Source organism: Polypterus senegalus, chromosome 1 (genome assembly GCF_016835505.1).
Source record: "Polypterus senegalus isolate Bchr_013 chromosome 1, ASM1683550v1, whole genome shotgun sequence".
Taxonomy (NCBI): domain Eukaryota; kingdom Metazoa; phylum Chordata; class Cladistia; order Polypteriformes; family Polypteridae; genus Polypterus; species Polypterus senegalus.
In genome coordinates, this window is record NC_053154.1 from 37,500,617 (window position 1) to 37,518,632 (window position 18,016).

Consider the following 18,016-nt stretch of genomic DNA (forward strand, 5'->3'; position numbering starts at 1 on the left):
CTAAGTAAATTTGGGGTGTGTATATTTTTCACAATCTTATCTGAAAATATTAATTCTAGGAATTAATATTAATTAATTCCTCTCTTTCTTATGGGTGGGGTTGAATTGAATTTAGTTTTGTTAAGTTTGACTTTATTGTATGTAGTGTTACATGCTTTTAATAAGTTCAATAAAAGATAAAAAAAATTGATGTAGCGGTAGTGCAAATATGTGTGGTAGTGCCTGTTATAGTTTCCATTTTTCCACTTTGGGTAAAATATAAATTTATGGCAGAAGTCAATTTATTGTTGTTATGCCTTTAATAGAATGAAAAGCATTTTTTGATTGTTTGACTGGTGCAGATGCATTTGGAGATAATATAGTACATGGTGGAAGGACAGAGGTGACATAAATTCATTGGTAAACAATTTAAATAACTAAATATCAGATATAAAAACAAATGTGGTTCTTTATTATCATTGTATGAGTGGAACTCACCAAGTTCGTTTTTGGGTTGGTCTGCTTTCGCACCCTAAACTGAAAATGAATGATGCTTGCACAGCTGGTAACTCTGAAGAACTCCATATAGGTTCTCACTAGCTACAGAGTGAACAACACATAGGTGTCCCCAGCTATATCCTTGATCTAAGGCAACCTTGGACCCAGTGAATAAGCAGGCCGTTTGTGTATCGTTAAAAGACGATGGTAAAAGCACATGGAAAAAAGAATTTCAGCAAATGCGAAGTGGAGACAAGGGAAATGATACTATTTGTTGATTTAAGCAGTGGTATAAGCAACAAAACAAAGTTGATGGAGCGATACATCATGGCAGAGACACTCGATAGTTCAAGTTCAGAAAGTCGCACAGTGCCCGAAATAAAAAAGAAGTGGTCAGGTATCAAGTCAATGTGAAAAACTAGTCACAGCCCACCATCTGTTTATTCTGTTTCAGACAACATTACAAATACTGACCTTTGTGCTGAGGTCACAAATCCACACGGTGATGGTGCTGCTGTGCCCAGCTGATATTCAAATGCTGGCTGCGCATACACACCTCTGCCTCAGAAACCATTGGGCGAACATCTCAGTCTGTGCTGACAGATGATGTTCTGGACTCACATAATGCAATAGTGGATGCTGCAAGAGGTTTGACCAATGAACTAAGAAATATAAGGGCTGTACTATGTGATGTTGACCACAAATCAAATGAATTGGTAAAAATAAATGCTGCCTTTGATTACCTGTTTTTATATTCTGCTAATTACATTCAAAGGAAGTTGTAACACTGTCCGATTTGGCTGATCATTTGGTCGGTCAGGTTCATCATACCACATCAATTCTGGCACGGGCAACCCACGATTATGTGCCACATTATGCAGCACGTTAAATGATTGAGCAATGCGACACACATTCTATGCACTATAGAGCAGCACATTAATAGAGTGGAAATGCTTTCTATTTACATAAGCAAATTTATTCTCTGAAAGTGCCTTTATTACCAAAAGCCACAACGGATAGATTCCCTGCTCTTTACATGGCTTTTTGTGGTGACTCACTATCCTTAAAAATACTGCTTGCCTTTTCCACAGTAGTTGGAAAAAGCACCTGCGACTGAGCAGATTTGCTGTTTTTATAGGCTCTCCTGCTATAGATGATGTAATGCCATCTCATTCTTTTGAGAATTCATCCCTGGCTGATGTAACTTGTCCGGCGCTGTTGCAATAGCAATGTGCATGCACTTGACCGCTATGATTACATTAGGAAAACCGGACATTGCTGCGAATTGCGCTTTAATGTTTCCCAGTTCAGCCACAGTGTAAGGAAATCTTATCTATCTGGATGATAAGTTGATAATACCATCCCATACAGTTGGTATAGAGTGACTCAATGATGTTTGTGAAGTACCTGATCGGTCTGCAAGTTCACATTGAAAAACTGTTGTTGAAATCCTGAAAGTGGTCAGAACTTGCAAAGGAGCAGGTAGAGCACAATTCTTCAAAGTCTGCCTTTGTAAAGCTGGCGCCAGTTCAGCACACTGCTCCAAGAAGATAGCTCTTGCAAATCGACCTAGAAGCCAGTCATCATCACTTATAAATATGCTCTCTCTTCTAATTCTTCCAATTGCAATGTCTTCTAATAATGCTAAAGAAGCTTTGTAGTTGGAATAGTTTGGCCATTCCGTGTACCATTACATTGTTGCAGAATGATTACAATCAAGTATCTTAAATTTGTAAATGATATGCAGTTAATTTCAGTGTATTTGATAAACCCCACATCTTTGATGCGAATCAGAAAAAAGGGAGACCACACAGAAACAGTAGTATTGTTTTGATGCTGCATGCTGCCATTTTGCAAAACTGAGCAGAAAATTATGTACGCAAGGTTATGGGCTGCCGTGATAATTTGCGTGGCTTTATGGCAAGTTAAATTTTTATACATCTCAAAGTGACCGTGGAAACGGGTGTATGCAACAATTTTGTGAGTACGCATCGTTTATACATTAGGCCCCTAGACACATAAATGTCCCTGGATATAACAGATCTAAGGTGACCTTGGTCACATAACACATAGACACATAAAGGTTGTGTTCCCAGGCCTAACATAGACCTAAGCTGACACACCTTGATCCTCAAGAATAACATTCAGACACTTAGTTAAAATCATTTACCAAACATTTACTATGAGGTATACCCTTCTTGGGTCGTCACCCTCAACCTTATAAACCCTATGAGAAAAAGAGTGTCAATCTCCTCACACTAGATGACCTGTATTTATTTTAATACTTTAATCATTCTAGTCATGTAATAACAAATTATATAAATTTAAAAACAAAGAAGTATTTATTAAAATAAAAATAATAGCAGTGACAGGAAATATAGCAAAGTCTGGATAAATATAGTCTTAAAAAGCTTACTGAAAATTAGTACTAGTGCCAAAAAAGGTGTTGCACTGGATGACTTTTAGATCAACAGGTGGACTGATGCCATGAGTAGTAATTTTTAATGTCCAGATGAAATGGTGTATCTTTCTCGGACATATTTCTGTCTTTTATGTTGTTCTTTCTTTGGTTCCTTAGACAGGTCATCATTTATGTCTAAAGTACAAGTGATGGATGGTTCTGCCCAAAAGTATTAATCCTTGTACTTACTGTATTTGTCCATCTCTTGTTGCCTTCAGTTCTTTCACTATTAAGTTATACATTTTCTGACTGAGTACCATAAAATACTTGCAATAACAAGACAACATGCATCAAAGTTATAAACTAATGGTAAATTATTGCTTACAAGAAGATAGAATGTACAGTTATTAATCAAAAGGAAGAAAGATTAAAAAAGCCTTTGTAAATGAGTTAAGTAAAGTGCCTTTAAGGGTATTGTAAATCCCTTTTTAAATGAGCTAGGTCATTTATATTGAATTATAGTTTATGTCAGGAAAATTAAAAAACTTACAATACAGACATCTGCAGTTTCTGAAAAATGATGACCTTATCCACCAGAACAAGTTTAGATGAAGTAGTTGATTTGTTTTCTTTTTCTTTATCTCTCTTTTTCTTTCCTTTTTACATTTTTAAATAGTTTTACATTGCATTTTTTTCTGTCTATTTTTCTCATTTCAATTTCAACTTTTCAAACCATAATTTTGAAACTTAGCATTTAGTTAGAACCATATTTATGTTATTAAAATAATCAGTCAGTTTTGTCACATATTGCCCCCAATCCCTGTAACAGGGTTAAGAAATGTAAAGTAAATACTGATTGTATTAGTAGTTCTATTTTCTCATATACAGTATACCTTGTTAGGTGAGAAGTAATGGAACATTTAATTTTATGCTTTATATGATGATCAGATCAAGTACTGTATTTTATGACACATCTTAATCTTTATAAAAACATATATTTCCACAGTGCAGAGTACCTTGTTTATTACAGTACCTTGTTGTAATAAAATGTTATCAAAATGTAATCGTGTCCCAGTTTGGTCTCCTTATCTCACTCCTGAAAATATGCTTTTCTTTACAGTCATACTTTAAATTGTCCTGCTGTTTTTTTTGGTGCATTGTAAATAGTATACACTAGTATTTTAAAGGAGAAAAGAGTAAAAGTGCTGTCACAGTTTAAGGTACAGTATTTCAACAGCTATGCAGGAATGGTGAAAAGGATTCCTACAAAAAGTTTTCAAGTAATAAATAAATCACGGGACCTGGGCTAAGTTCTTTGCCTGGGTAGCTTTTTGACCATTTCCATATAATTTTCCCCAGGCAATTCATGCCTGCCATTCCAACGATGTTTGTATAATTATTAATTGGCAAGTCTTAGATGCCCATTATGACTGTGTGCAGGACTGCCTATATGTGTGCACTGTTAGGCTTGGGCAGCAAAAGGATGATTGGATCGATTGTGTATCAAACTTTATGACTTCTGATCAAAGTTGATTGTAATTTTTAACTACATACTTATTAATGATACTGATAACATTACTATCAGTCATTCAGTCAGTCATTTTCAAATCTGTTTAGTCCTGAAAGGGGTTGTGCGGCTAGGCTCCACTGGAGCCTATTCCAGCTATCTTAGGGCACGAGGCAGAAACAAACCCTGGACAGGGTACCAGTCCATCGCAGGGCAAACACACACACGCACTTACACACCCAAACCACACAGTAGGGCTAATTTAGGATTGCCAGTTCACGTGAACTGCACGTGTTTGAACTGTGGGAAGACACAAGGAGAACATACACACTCCTGGTCTCCTTGATGCTTGTTTTATGAACTCATTTAAAGAGGTTCAAGAATAAAATGAGATAACTTTGCTGAATTGCTTTGCTGCTTAATGTCTGAATTGAATGCTGTACAACAAGAGAGTTTTAATTTACTGAAACCTTTGGTCACATATGTTTAACCTTTTTACAGCATTATTGTAAAAGCAGTGTAGGGATCTTCTTTAAGTCCTTCCCTGTTTGATTTTGTTATGTATGTGTTGAGTCATGGGATAAAAGACCAATCTGTCTGGAGTAGGCTTTTTGCTGAAGACATTGTGTCGTGTAGCACCGGAAAAGAGGATGCTGAAAGAATGGAGAAGAACTTTGGGAGATAGAGGATTGAAGATAAATAGGAAGAAGACAGAATATATGAGGTTTGATGATGATCAGGATTCAGAAGTTAGCCTGTAATGAGAAATAGTGTGAAGAGAGGATACATTTAAGTATTAGTGTAGGGTGACCAAGCGTCCTCTTTTGCCCGGACATGTCCACTTTTTACGTCCTGTCCGGGGCGTCCTGGCGGGATTTATAAATTCACGAAAATGTCCGGTTTTTCATAGGACCATTACGCGTGTACGTAAATTTGACTGGCGTTTTGCACACAATACTAGGGTACTACTTTTTGCGCGCGTAATTACGGGAGGCTGCCTTGTGGGCAGGAATGTGGTGCACGCGCAAACACACAGACACAGACAGGGAGCAGTGCAGACAGGGATCAGAGCAGAGAGCGGAGCAGTATAGCAGGGAAAATGCCAGCGTAAGTGCAGCTTCACCGATGAACTGCAAAGAAAATTTTCCCACATACCATCCCGGTGGGGACAAGTGGGAGGCGGAGTGCACTGTGTGCAAAGGCGGTACATATGTCTCGGTATCCAATAAAGTTGCTGGGGATCTGAAAGCCCACATGGACACCGAGAAACATAAAAAGCTGTGCGAATGAGAGTTCATCTGCAAAGTTGACAGAGTTTTTGTCAGACCAGGAAAAACAGAGGATGATGTAAATGCAGCAGAAGGTGCAATGGCTTTTCATACAGTGAAACATCACAACAGTTACAGGTTCATGGATTGCACCAGTACTTTGCTTAAAAGGTATTTCCGACTCTGACATTGCAAAAAAGTTTAGTAGTGCTCGCACCAAGACCGAAGCCATCGTCAATGGTGCTATAGCCCCCCACTCTGTTGAAATCACTCATGAAGCACTCAAAGAAATCCAGTACTGTGGTGTTTCCACAGATGGGAGTAACCACGAGCAGTGAAAATATTCCCAGTCATAATCCAGTATTTTGACTGGAAGAAGGGTGGCGTGCAAACAAAATTGATTGAAGTTAAAGACACACCCAATGAGACAGCAGAAACCATTGCAAAATATCTCACAGAAACCCTGGCAAAAACAATCTGTCAGAAAAATGCATTGCATTTACTGGAGACAATTGCAACACAAATGTTGGAGGAATCTGACGTGATGAAGCTGCAAAGAATGTGCTTGCAAATTTGAAGAGTTTGCTGCAAAAAAACACTCTGATCGGTGTGGGTTGCCCAGCACACATATTCAATAATTGTGCACACCATGTGGCAGGCACAATAGAAATTGACATTGAGAATATCATATTCAAAATCTACCAGTACTTTCACATTTACACTGTGCACTGAGAGCCTGAAGGAGTATTGTGATTTTGTTGAGATTGATTACAGAAGGATGCTCTCTCACAGCAAGACAAGGTGGCTGTCATTGTTCCCAAGCATTGAGAGGATGTTACAGATGTTTCCAGCTTTAAAGGCATATTTTCTGTCTCAGCAAAAGCCACCCATAGCACTCAAGAGTTTTTTTGAAAATGATTTTGCTGAAATCTACCTTTGGCACATGCACACACTCATGTCTGTGTTCCACACCCACATTCAAGAAATGGAACAGGAGAACATGTCCATTATGGAAGTGAAGAAGATATTAAACAATATACATACCATTCTTCTTCAATGCAAGAGCAACAACTTCATGTCCCTTAAAGTTAAGGGACTACTGGCACAGAAGCGCAAAGATGGACTTGACAAAGGCTGTGACCAGTTCTGTGCAGATGTGCATGGCATGTACAGTGCATGTCTGGAGTATCTGGAGAAGTGGTTGATTCCCATGGAAGAGTTCTCAACATTCATGTGGATGGATCTGAGTGAGCCACCAAACTGGAATGATGTGGAGGCATGCATCAATTACCTTGGAGAGAAGGGGGTGGCAGTTGATGATGTTAAGTGTTTTGACCAGGTCACCAATCTGAGGAAATTCACAGAAACGTGCAACCATGAGGAGGAGTTCAGTGGCCTGCAGGTACACCAGAAGTGGACCAAATAATTTGAAAAGGCAAAAGCATTGCATGTTACTCAGAGCTACTGACAATTGCACAGTTTGTCTTTGCACTTCTCTCTCACAATGCAAATGTTGAGAGGGTTTTTTCACTAATGCAAAGCCAGTGGACCAAGGAGAGGAACCAGCTCTCCGTAGAGTCACTAAAGGGGATTCTACTAGTTCAGTACAACTTCAAAGACATGTCTTGCAAAGACTTTCATGCTTATTTGTTAAGCTATCGAAAACTGCTAGGAAAGATCAGCTCTACAGCAAAATACTTGTATGGATGGGCTGACAAGGAGGATGAAGAAGAGAAGCAGGATGAAGAAGAAAACTAAAGATGAAAAGTCTAGATTCTTTTTGTTTAAGTTTTTTTGTCTTTGTGAGACTCTTCTGTTATTTATTTTATTACATTTAAGAGATATATTGTTGAAGCTGGAACAGAATAGTTCATATTTAGAACAATATTTAATTATTTATTTGAAGAGTCTAAGAGAGCTATTATTTTGTTATAAGTTTTACAGATTTCATTTTATTTTATTACAGAGGTTAATTCTGCACCATTGAAGTATAATAAATAATGTTCATCAACCACTAAGAAGCTTGTTTGAATTGTCTGGAGGCCGTGCTAATTGTCCTCTTTTTGGAAATGAAAATATGGTCACCCTATATTAGTGGTAACCCAATATGGAAAATTAGAAGCGAAAATAACCCATAGAATGCAGTGTGGATGGAACATTTGGAAGATGGTATCAGGAGTATTTGTATGAGTAGGTTAAAGATAAGGTTTCTAAGACAGTGGTAAGACCAGCAATGGTGTATGGAGCTGAGACATGGGCAATAAAGAGAGCATAGGGAAAGAAGTTAGATATGGTGGAAATAAGAATGTTGAGGTGAATGTTTGGAGTTACAGAACAGAATAAGAAATGAGACAATCAGAGGTACAGCAAAAGTCAGAGAGATATGAAAGTACAGGAAAATGGGCTGAAGTGGTATGAATATGTGATGAGGAGAGAATGAATATCTGGGCAAAAGAATGGTGGGAATGGAAGTACAAGGGAAGAGGAAGCGAGGGAGGCCACAGCGGAGGTGGACAGATAGAGTATGAGAAGATTTGAAGGAATAGGGTTAGACTGGGGAGGAGGTGCAGGACTGGGTTGTTTGGAGAATGTTGATCAAGCATATTGACGCTACATACAAGTGGGAATTGACAAAGAGGAAGAAGAAGGTGAAGAAAAAGAAGAAGCAGCATTGCTGTAAATCATTATACATTTAAGAATTTTAGCCTTAATAATACATTAATTGATTATTTACTTGGATTTGTTTTATTGTTTATGCATATGTTTAACAAATGTTAATACTATTTTTCATACTAAGTTATTTTAGACTTGAAGAGAATGTTATTTTATGCTAGGAAATAGGTAAGCACTAATGGTCCTTAGCAGCTCAACTGAGACTTTTTAGCATTTTAACTATATATTGTAGGGTATGTAGCTAAATGTTTCAGTTGTTTGTCCTGCTTGTTATTTTATTCACGTAACCTTTTCTGTGTGGTGATATTTTTATTCTTTTTCCCACAGACCCTGTTACTGTTCCTAATGCTCCAGTAACAGCACGGGTAGGTGAATCTGTCATTCTTCCTTGTCATCTGTCGGCTGAAATCAGTTCTGTTGAGAAGGAGGTCAGATGGTACAGAGTCAGAAATAACAAAGTCTCCATTGTACTGAACTATGCAACCAAGAAAAGCATACCGGAGATGCAAAGTGAAGAATACAGTGATCGAGTTAGTTTTTTCATCCAAGAGATAGACAAAGGCAAGGCATCTCTGCAAATGAAGAATACTGCATTTTCTGATAAAGGAGAGTATAAATGCTGCGTCATATCAGATAACGTTCATTGTAAAATTGTAAAGCTTCTTGTACCAGGTAATATGATTAAGTACTACCTTTCATTAAAACATGTTGAAAGAACCTGTGTATTGGATAGGTCTTAATATACTGTTTGACAGCCATGCCTATTTAGCAGTTATTTACTGAAGGGGGCTTCCATTGACATCTCTTGTCCCGGTTGTAATTAAAAGACAAAGATAATAAAAAGATAGGAGCATTTCACTTGACTGGTATGAACTGAAGTGTTGGCTTTGTTCAATGGAAATTATTTAGAACCATCACTTACCATTTACTGTATATCATTACATGTTACAAATACTGTAACTGACTCCCACCCACCAATAATGTATCTCATGCTCTCAATAAGAAATAGCAGACTGAAAATGAAATTTAAGAAACAACCTGAGTTAAACCTTACATTAGCTGTGACGTAGCTGACTATTATTCTGCTACCTTTGACTTAGGTCCCTACATGTATAATATCATCTACAGTATATTTCTTTATATTTGAAGGACAGTTCACGAAATTGGTTTGCGTACTAATTCAATCAGCGTTGCAGTTTACTGTTCTTTGTTTTTTGTTTTTAATTTCCTCACAATGGATATATAAAAGATAAGAGTATTATAATTATACAGCTATATGTACTCCTGTCCAAAAGGAGAGCAGAAATTAAACAAATGTAATAGAGTTGTTTACAAATACACTGCTGTAACTGGAGTGATAATAACAGCTTTGCATATTCAGTTATTTAGGTATAACACTGAAAAAGGCTTGCCAAAGTAAAAAAAAGAACAAACTGAGGAGTGCTTGATAAGTTTAATAACCTTTTTACAGTGAATAAAATAATGCATTATTCTGAAGATAGTTACTCTTCCACTTTAGTAAAACACCCCAGGATTCCAACAGTTTATTGTAAGTTATCACAGCTCATTGTTCTTTAAGTAATAATGCTATTCTTTAAGTAATAATGCCCCATTCAGTGTCACTCCATTAAAGCCAATAGGGTTAAAAAGTGAATATCCCAAATCATGTAACCCAGGGAAAAAGGCATCTGACATCATGCTTCACAAAAAATGTTTTGCCCTGGATGACAGTTTACAACAAGTCAATAGGGATATAAAATTCTGAGATCAGTTTGTCTTCATAGGCTAATAAGCGACCTTAATAGAATAAAAAATGCTTCTACCAAAATTTAAACTACTATATACTTTTTATTTTTCAATGCTATGCCATTGAATGTTGTTCTTTTGGTATTTACTTACAAGCTCTAATTTACCAGAAGCTCATTTATATTCCTGCTTTGACCTTCTGACAGTAAGTGAGACTACACTGTGCAATGGTGGTAGTGTGACAACATCAAGTAGCTTCATGTTAAACTGGAACATCTCACACTCTGTGACGATGTGGGTTCTGGCTCCACACTCCCATTGCTGTTTGGAAGCTCTTGAACCCAACACCGTCGATAATGTTACCGAGTGAGCTAGTCAGTGAAGGCAACAATTAAGCAAGGGGATGGTAAAAAGTGAAACAGTGCTTTTATTAAAACAGTCAACAAAAACAGTGTTCAAATAAATAAAGTGTCCATAAAGTGCAGTGCTTTCCAAAATCTTCATTAAATAAATAATCCATAAAAAGAAATGTGGAGGTTAAAACCATTACAAAAACAATCCTTTAAAACGAGGTTAAAACGTCCAACGGAAGCAGTCTTTAAAAAAAACCAACGACAAGCCTGGTGCATCTTTTCCGCTAGCGTCTCGCCTGCTTCTCCCAGTTAGGATTTGCAGCAGGCAAGACACTCTCTACAGCTGCCCTCTTCCACTCACACATGAGACCGGAGACCTCCCGATCCCTGGCTTCGGTCTGGCACTCATTCCAGCCTTGGAGACTTGGCTTCCTGACAACCAGGACGCTCATGCCAGGGAGTTTACCGCCCAAGCCTCCCGACTCCGCAGCCTTCTCAGCCTTATGCGGCCAGCCATCCTTCTCTGGTTACTCCCGCTACCTGGTCGCCAGCGGAGCAACAACAACTCCAACCCCTGGGTGTAGGCCTAACACCCAGCTTCCTTGCAGCTGCCTGCGAGTGCTCGTTTCGCTCACACGCTCCACGTGTCTGTCCCTCTCTTGCACCGCCTTGCTTCCTCGCTCACTGTAACCTCCGTCCTCTCTTTTCCTTTCTCTCGTTCTTTTCCTTTTTTTCTCCCCTTAACCGACTCGCACTTCTTTTTAAACAGCGAGGGCCATAGCAGCTACAACAAATTAGCCACGGCACAATCACAGATGTGGGCAGTCCCTCACCTGTGCACTTGGTGAGAAACGCCCACACCGCAGATTGCCCGTGGCTTGCTATGGCCCAGCGCCCTCACTAAGCCGCCGAGAGCGTGATTATTTATTTAAAATGGCCTTTACTAAGCAATCTGTGGACCCGCTATACCACACACTTCCATAAGCATGTTCTTTATAGGGGTATTGGTAGAAAAGTTTTGTGATGGGTTATAGTGGATAGACAGGCATGCTCTAATACCAGGCAGTAAAACTTTATATGTACTGTAAGTAGTAAATCAAGTGACAACAAGATTGAATCATTTAAGTTATGTCTAATTTTGTCAGTTCTTAACAGTGTAACACCCATGGAATGCAGTTACAGAAAGTTTGAAGACATTGAATGGTGTGTCTGTTTTTTTTTTAGGATACATGGGCATATAGTAAGTGACTTGTGACAAAACTGAAAGATATGAAATGCAAAATTAAGTGCTGTTTGCATGAGACTTATTTCTATTTCATATTGAGAATGTACAAAAATAATTAAATTGCCAAAACAGTACAGATTGTTTGAATCAATGGCTGTCTACTTTTTCTTGTAATGTTAAAATGAACAAATGATTCTGTCATTTATTGATTTGTTATTTGTTTGCAGAAAATGAGTCATAGATATTTTAATTAACTGCACAACTTTTCCCTTTTTAGCTCATGGCAGAAAACCTATCATCACTGTTCATAAACAGCCTGGTGGGGAGATTAGACTGAAGTGCGAATCTAAAGGCTGGTACCCTAAACCGGAGCTTCATTGGAATTATGGTGATGGTTCTGTCGTACCAGTCCACCCAGATTTCTCTGAAAAAGTGGAAGAGGATGGGAGGATCACTGTAACAAGTCATCTTTCTGTACAAGATTCATATGAAGAAGATTTTTTGTGCATTGTACAACTTAGTGATAGTAAAGAAAAGTTTGTCTCCACGTTTCATGTCTCAGGTAAGAGTTCATTTGTGGTTTTTATAACACTTTTTATCTTAACTGGAGAATAACTGAAAGTTATTTTCATCAATCTTATTGTTGAAACAAAAGTACAGGTATTTGTTGTAGACAATTAAGCACAATTGAGAAATATTTGAACTTCAGAAATTAAATCTTTATGAAGGAAATGAGGCAGGATCTTACAGCATGTCAAATACTCAGTTTATTAAAGTGTAGAACTCTTTATGTTGTCATGGGACTAAACATGTTCAGACACACACAAAAGTATTAGGTTTAAGTATACATTTATTTAGAGTGTCACTGAGTTATATTCAGTAAATAATTAGACATTATTGTCCAAGAAAGAATAAACCGTTTAGGAACACCATTCTTATAAAATTTTAATTATACCTCTGTTCCCTAGTGTTGAAGAAATGAGCAGAACCTTTGTTACAATGTTTAAAAATTGGATCTTTACAACAATGCTTTAAGAGTCTTTATTTTAACAGAGGTGCTCTTTTATGTGAAAGCATCTTGCCATGTTATATGGCTACAGGGAATGTACTCTGTCCACAAATGCTTTGGTGGTTGGTTAAGAATTAACTGAGAATTAATTTAAGTAGAAAATGTAATTAACCTCTACTATATCATGAGCCTAAGATTTGGCTAGGCCTACTATTGACCACAATGCACATCTAGGTTAAATAAGCATGATGTGCTGTTGGCTCCTTTTTATGATGTCAGAAGTGTGAGAAAAGCAACTAATGTTAGAAATATGACTTTAGTTTTATGAACTTTGGATGATGAATCAAGAATGGTCCTAAGTTATACAAGCACACCACAGCCAGAGAAAACTGAACATCTAACAGTATCAGGTTGTGTAGTGTTCACACATTATTTTGGTTTTGGTTTATGGCACTATTTGTTTGACCAATACTTAACAAAAGTGTAACTTCCTTTTCTGCCTGTTCTGCTGCTATGTCTAATTGCCCGTAGTCAGTCCTGACAGTGTAATAAGAGTATGGGATTTAAGGCATTCTGTTAAGGTCTGAATAATATAAAGTATAATGAGGTGAAATAGGGTTACCCATTTTAAAAATACATAAGTAAAACTCGACAGATTATTGTCCAAGACTATGGCAGTGACATATAAAGCAACAGAGTGGTGTGGATCATGCGTTACGGATACAGCTTCTTTTTCATCTGAGGGTAAGCTATGTTTCATAGCCAAGAGATGATGCCAGGTATAAGCAGGTCTCAGTAGACTGAGAGGAGAATCAAGATTTACAATGGATAATTAAGATATACTAGGCAAAGAAGGCGTTTGAACAGTTCTGCATAAACAAATATGCTACATGTATTTATTGCCCTTTTTCATTCATTTTATCTTTTATTTAAGCATTTACTGTACTGTGGTGTACTAGGAATCTTTCTTCTTTCCTCTTTATTGCAGTGAAATTGAAAACATCTGAAAGCATGTGTCTTTCCGAGATAAACAAAAATGTCATACTACCTTGCCATCTCGATCCTGCAGTACGTGTTTTAGATTCAGAGGTGAAATGGGAAAAAAGAGGACTTACTTCTCCAGTGTTTCTATATACAAATAGAAGAGTGGCACTAGAGGAGCATCACGAACAGTACAAGGAGAGAACTCAACTGAATTCTCAGGATAAAAGGACAGGAGATCTATCTCTTTTATTGAAAAATGTCAAAGTCACTGATGAAGGCAGATACATCTGCTCTGTGAAAGCACATGGCAGAGAGATACAAGCAAGCCTAGACCTTAGTGTCACAGGTGAGTACACATTGTTGTCAGAATGGAGTAGGTACCATAAATGACCTGATTAACAGTAACACAATTCTTCTTGTAGCTCAAGGCGGCAAACCTGTAATCACTAAAGATGAAGAGCCTGGGAAATGTTAAATTGAAGTGCATATCAAGAGGCTGGTATCCCAAACCACAGCTGAAGTGGACACATGAGGATGGCTCTGCAGTAACAGAGTATTCAGAGCTCTTTGAAGAAGTGGAGCATGATGGCCGAATCACTATAACAAGTTATCTTTCAATAAGAGACCAATATGATAAGAAAATTTTGTGTGTTGTGCAACTTAGTAGTAGTAAAGAAAGAGCTGTATCCAGTATCATTATTTCTAGTAAGTGTTCTAACTTTCATTCATCCTTTTTCTATTTTCTGGATTATATTAAATTAATCCGTATTATTTCCATATAATTTTCGTAGAATTATTTTATTTCAAATGTTATTATTTATAAAGAAGGCTTCCATATTCATCTTGAATGCTTGCAATGTTATGTGCAGAAACTATGCTGCCTGTACAGAGCATTATGATTGAACAATTAATGTGTGTGGAACAGTAACTGCCTCCAGCTCTCTAGTCATAAATGACAATGTATTGGACTTTAATTCTTCTAACTATAAACAGTTAGAACCTAATTCTATTTTCCATATTACCATTATTTTGTATTTATTTGCTTAACACATTTGTGCAAAACAACCTAAATATGTGTTTCAAATTGGAGGAGGAGGTCTGCACAAAATATAGTGTGGTGAACTGGTGTTATTACCCTGCTACTTAGCAATTAGACTCTATTACCAGCAACACAACATGTCAAAGCACTCTGTCACATCTTTATTATGTTTCACGTAGAGGTTACTGCACCTGGATTATTTTTTCAGATTTTTTTTTTCCTCTAGTGTTTGCTTTTTCTTAGTCTTTCACAATAGGCCACAACAGTTAGCAACAAAATTTGTTACATAATAGTAACAAATGATGCTGCTGGAAAAATACTGACATATCTTTTGCAATTCCTTTAATATACAGTATCCTACTGCCTACTTTTTATGAGCATAAATAATTTGTGTTGGCCTTAGTTTGGTTTGAACCCTGTTCTTCACCAAACCTCCATTTGGACTTAAAAGGGAGGTATTACAATTCTGTACTAAAACAGTTTTCTTGCTATCAAACAGACTAGACTTGTTTTCAAGTGTGGTTTGGGTGGCATAGGCAGTTTTCTTGCAATCGGAGTGTGACCGTACTTAACCAGCAGTGCTATTGCTGATTGTCAGTGGTATTCCCAATGCCAGCTGACTCTACTGTGCAATCAGGATGTTATTGAATGTTCTTAATGGATGCCTAGACGGTTAAAGGGTCTTTCACATGTTTCTCTTTTTTCCAGTCCTGTAAGAGGGTTGATTATAGGTAATACTCTTCTGTAAAAACAGAAAAAATCAAAGACTTTAGATAGATAGGCATCTGCAAACTTTATTAATCATGAAAGAAAAAGGTAATTAATATGTGTTAGAACTTCTGTGCATGGCGTAACATTCAAGTGAATTCGAGGACTTGATTAACTGATTTGTTGTGTCATTTTAATTTTTTTAGTTACTTCATCAAAAGTCATTTTATATTTTTAAGTAGTTTTGTAACAGTGAGTCATAATAGAACGCAGTTGAATTTTTTAATAGAATGCATGCTTTTTAACAGCACCATACAATGTGATGTAGTTAGGCTTATGGTGGCTTAATTGCTTTAGATTTCTTTAATGTAACAATTTTCACAAAGAAGCGTTAAATTCTCTGTCAAAGTCTCAAAGTAAAATAATTTGCTGTTACAGTCCATGATGGAGAGCAGGTCTGGAGCGTTTGTGATAAATTAAACTGTCAGAGAAATAAAGAATTATTATGATCATGTGGATAATGCAGATAGGAGGTTGTTTTAATTGTAACTTAGATACTGAATACATATTTATTCAGTCTATACTTACTGATGGTTGCTTAAATAATTCCTTTCCTTTCACATTTGTTTCTAGATAAGGGACATTTGCTTTGTTTTTATTAACTAACTTACCTCAAGCAGCAGGAGGAGTGAGGTGGTATACCAATGAAAGGGATATGCATACACAAGCTTTTGAATAACTTGTACTGGAGACCTGGCTGTCACAGAAGCAATTTGCAAATTCACCAATGCTTTCAATGGCAGATTTTGAAATTGTATTCAAAGTGGTCTATATGAGCTAGCTCAACAAAATTTGATCTTTCTAGACAAATTTCCGTAAAACATAAGTGTGGCACATTTTACAAAATTGGCCAACTAGGAGCTGAGTTTTTCATGAGGAAAGACAGGTAGACATGGCAATTGCAGCAGGTTCTGTGAATCAGTGTCTGAAAATCACAGCAGCCCACCCAGATACAACCCAATTATTGATGTGCCATCAGAGATTTTTTTTTTGTTCCAACCAAATTTTGTTTTGATATCACACATTTGTGTTGTTTCTATATTTTACTGTTCATCCATAAATTATGAAATTGGTTTTACTAAATATGTACTGGAGTATAGCAGGTATTAATATATGCTGCATGGGGCTAATTTAGTTTTTTTTATCTTAGTTTATAAAGGAGTATTTGATCATAAATCATAAATGCTTTAAGCAAACTCCTGTCAATCATGTAGAACCCACTGCATCCACTTAACAGTGTCATCTCCAGACAGAGGAGTAGCTGCAGTGACAGACTTTGTCACTGTCCTGCTCCACTGACAGACTGAGGAGATCGTTCCTCCCCACACTATGCGACTTTTCAATTCCACCCGGGAGTAAATGCTAACATTAATTTTATTTTTATTTTTTCATTTTAATTACTATTTAATTTAAAATTGTATACTGCTGCTGGAATATGTGAATTTCCCTTGGGATTAATAAAGTATCTATCTATCTATCTATCTATCTATCTATCTATCTATCTATCTATCTATCTATCTAAATTATATTTTTATGATACTTAGCCATGTAGTTTGTAGTGATTGCTGAAAACAATTTTAATCTCATGGTTTTAGGCAGAATAGAGATACAAAAACGTTTATGATTAAATAGAAACCAGTGGTGACCAATGCTGTACAATGATGAACAATGTAACAAATGTCCTTGTGGAAAAATAAAAAGTCATGTCACTCGTGTTCCATAATCCACATGTCAGTTATCTAGTCATGTGCTCAAAACATGCAAAACACAGACATTTCTTGCTAAAATATAGTTAAATAGATACTCATGGCAAAGTCATCTTGCATCATAAACAGAAAGTGCAAGTCACATTATTTTTTTAATTGAAGATCTGCCTCTCTGTTCATTCATTGGCAAAGTAGCTTACTTTCCATTCAACCTACAGTTGTGGTGTCATAACATATTAGTGACGTCAGGTGTACTTTTCTGCTGCTCTAAAATATTTCCATTAAGTACAGTATATATAGGGACTAGCAAAATACTCACGCTTCGCAGCGGAGAAGTAGTGTGTTTAAAGGCGTTATGAAAAGAAAAGGAAACATTTTAAAAATAACATAACCTGATTGTCAATGTAATTGTTTTGTGACTGTTATGAGTGTTGCTGTCATCAAGGATTTGATTATCATTATTTCTTTAAATCAGGTTCGTATTTGGAGGACGTGTTGTTATGAAGTTACATTCCGTGTTTGTCAACCGTTGTAAAGATAACAGGTTTCATTCATCGAAGTGTTCACCACGCTACTCGTGAATGTAAGACGTTTAACAGGCATTCCCTGTATTAACTTGTGCTAAACGTACCATGGTGTGGCGTAAAGGGAGCTGACTGAAAAAGGCAAGGAGGGCGTATTTTGAGCGAAAAGGAGAAGACATCGAAGGAGCGGAAAAGTGAGAAGGAAAAGTGTTTAAATAAAGAGCTAGGAAGGTGAATGGAAAGAAGCAGCCAGCGGTAAAGCAAGGAAGACTTCGTAATAAGGACAGTTCGGTGCACGTAGAAGGTGTAACAATAAGATTGTTAAGCCTTATGATA

The 18,016-nt window shown here is 37.0% G+C and overlaps 1 protein-coding gene across 2 annotated transcripts in view; it reads left to right on the top strand.

The window, feature by feature from the left end:
* Positions 1-14,210, top strand: part of LOC120524706 (butyrophilin-like protein 2) — a 29,475-nt gene extending 15,265 nt beyond the window's left edge. For both annotated transcript variants that reach the window (XM_039746517.1, XM_039746518.1), the window contains exons 3-6: positions 8,654-8,998; positions 11,928-12,212; positions 13,648-13,989; positions 14,066-14,210. In XM_039746517.1, coding sequence (XP_039602451.1) covers positions 8,654-8,998; positions 11,928-12,212; positions 13,648-13,989; positions 14,066-14,118 — 1,025 coding nt within the window. In that variant the 3' untranslated portion in view covers positions 14,119-14,210. The remainder of the gene's footprint in view (positions 1-8,653; positions 8,999-11,927; positions 12,213-13,647; positions 13,990-14,065) is intronic.
* The last annotated feature ends 3,806 nt before the right edge of the window (positions 14,211-18,016 follow it).